Here is a 970-nt window from a genome sequence, read left to right as displayed (position 1 = left end):
TTATTAAATTACTTTTTTGATTCAATCATTTAAAAACAATAATTTATTCGGTAACACTTTGTAATATGGTACACAAAAAATGTTTAACTACTGAGGAACTACTCAGGAACTACTTAGTAGTTACTGAGGAGTAATTACTAAGGAGTTACTGAGTAATTCCTCAGTAGTTAAGAATTTTTTGTGTACCGTATTGTAAAGGGTTACCATTTATTCTAAAATAAATGAGGATGTTTAATAAAACCCACATCCCTATTTTATTAATCATGCATGAATCTTGATATTTAAAAAATGTTTTTAATATTTTATTTTGTTTTGAGAAAAAAACAGAAGCAGATTGTTAACCTGAGTTGACAGTGTTTCTGCTTCCTGTGTCACTGTGGCTCTCGAGCACAATAATAATCAGCAGAATCTTCAGTCGTCAAGCTGCTCATCTGCAGACACACCTGCTGTTTGTTGTTGTCTCTGAAGATGGTGAACCAGTCCTTTAATGACTGAGAGTAGTCGGTGCTACCACCACTGTTAATGTAAGCGATCCATTCAAGTCCTTTTCCAATTGCCTGTCTGATCCAAACTATGCGAGGATCACTACTGAACCCTGAATAAGTGCAGGTCAGTCTGTGGGATTCTGCGGGTCTTTTAACCACTGATTCAGACTCACACAGAGTTTGACCTTCAGTACTTGCAGAAATAAAAACAGCTTCATAACAAAACCACGTTTTCTAGAAATCAGATTGTTCTGTACAGAACTCTGAATCCTCACCAGTTACTGTTGAACAAAGAATGAAAAAAGCTAATTTAAAAATATGCTTGGCCATTTTTGAAGTATTTTTTTACACCTCCCAACTTCGTTCTGTCTCTTGCAGCTCCTAATAAGAGGTCAAATTTGTTTTGTTTTGCATTGACTCCTCCTCCTTCAAGAAATATGTAAAATGTTAAAATCATAACTATATGATTTTAGTGTGAACAATAT

At 34.5% G+C, this 970-nt stretch overlaps 1 gene segment (V, D, J or C); it reads right to left on the bottom strand.

The window, feature by feature from the left end:
* Nucleotides 1–371: 371 nt before the first annotated feature.
* Nucleotides 372–678, bottom strand: LOC106526303 (Ig heavy chain V region XIG14-like; the record flags this gene model as incomplete). The annotated part of the segment is given in 1 exon segment: nt 372–678. A coding segment is annotated over 1 exon segment (307 nt), but the record flags the coding sequence as incomplete, so codon positions are not given.
* Nucleotides 679–970: the final 292 nt, after the last annotated feature.

This window comes from Austrofundulus limnaeus, unplaced genomic scaffold, assembly GCF_001266775.1.
Source record: "Austrofundulus limnaeus strain Quisiro unplaced genomic scaffold, Austrofundulus_limnaeus-1.0 Scaffold271, whole genome shotgun sequence".
In the NCBI taxonomy this organism is placed as follows: domain Eukaryota; kingdom Metazoa; phylum Chordata; class Actinopteri; order Cyprinodontiformes; family Rivulidae; genus Austrofundulus; species Austrofundulus limnaeus.
Note: the sequence above shows the minus strand (reverse complement) of the source record. Positions and strands in the feature narration are given on the sequence as shown.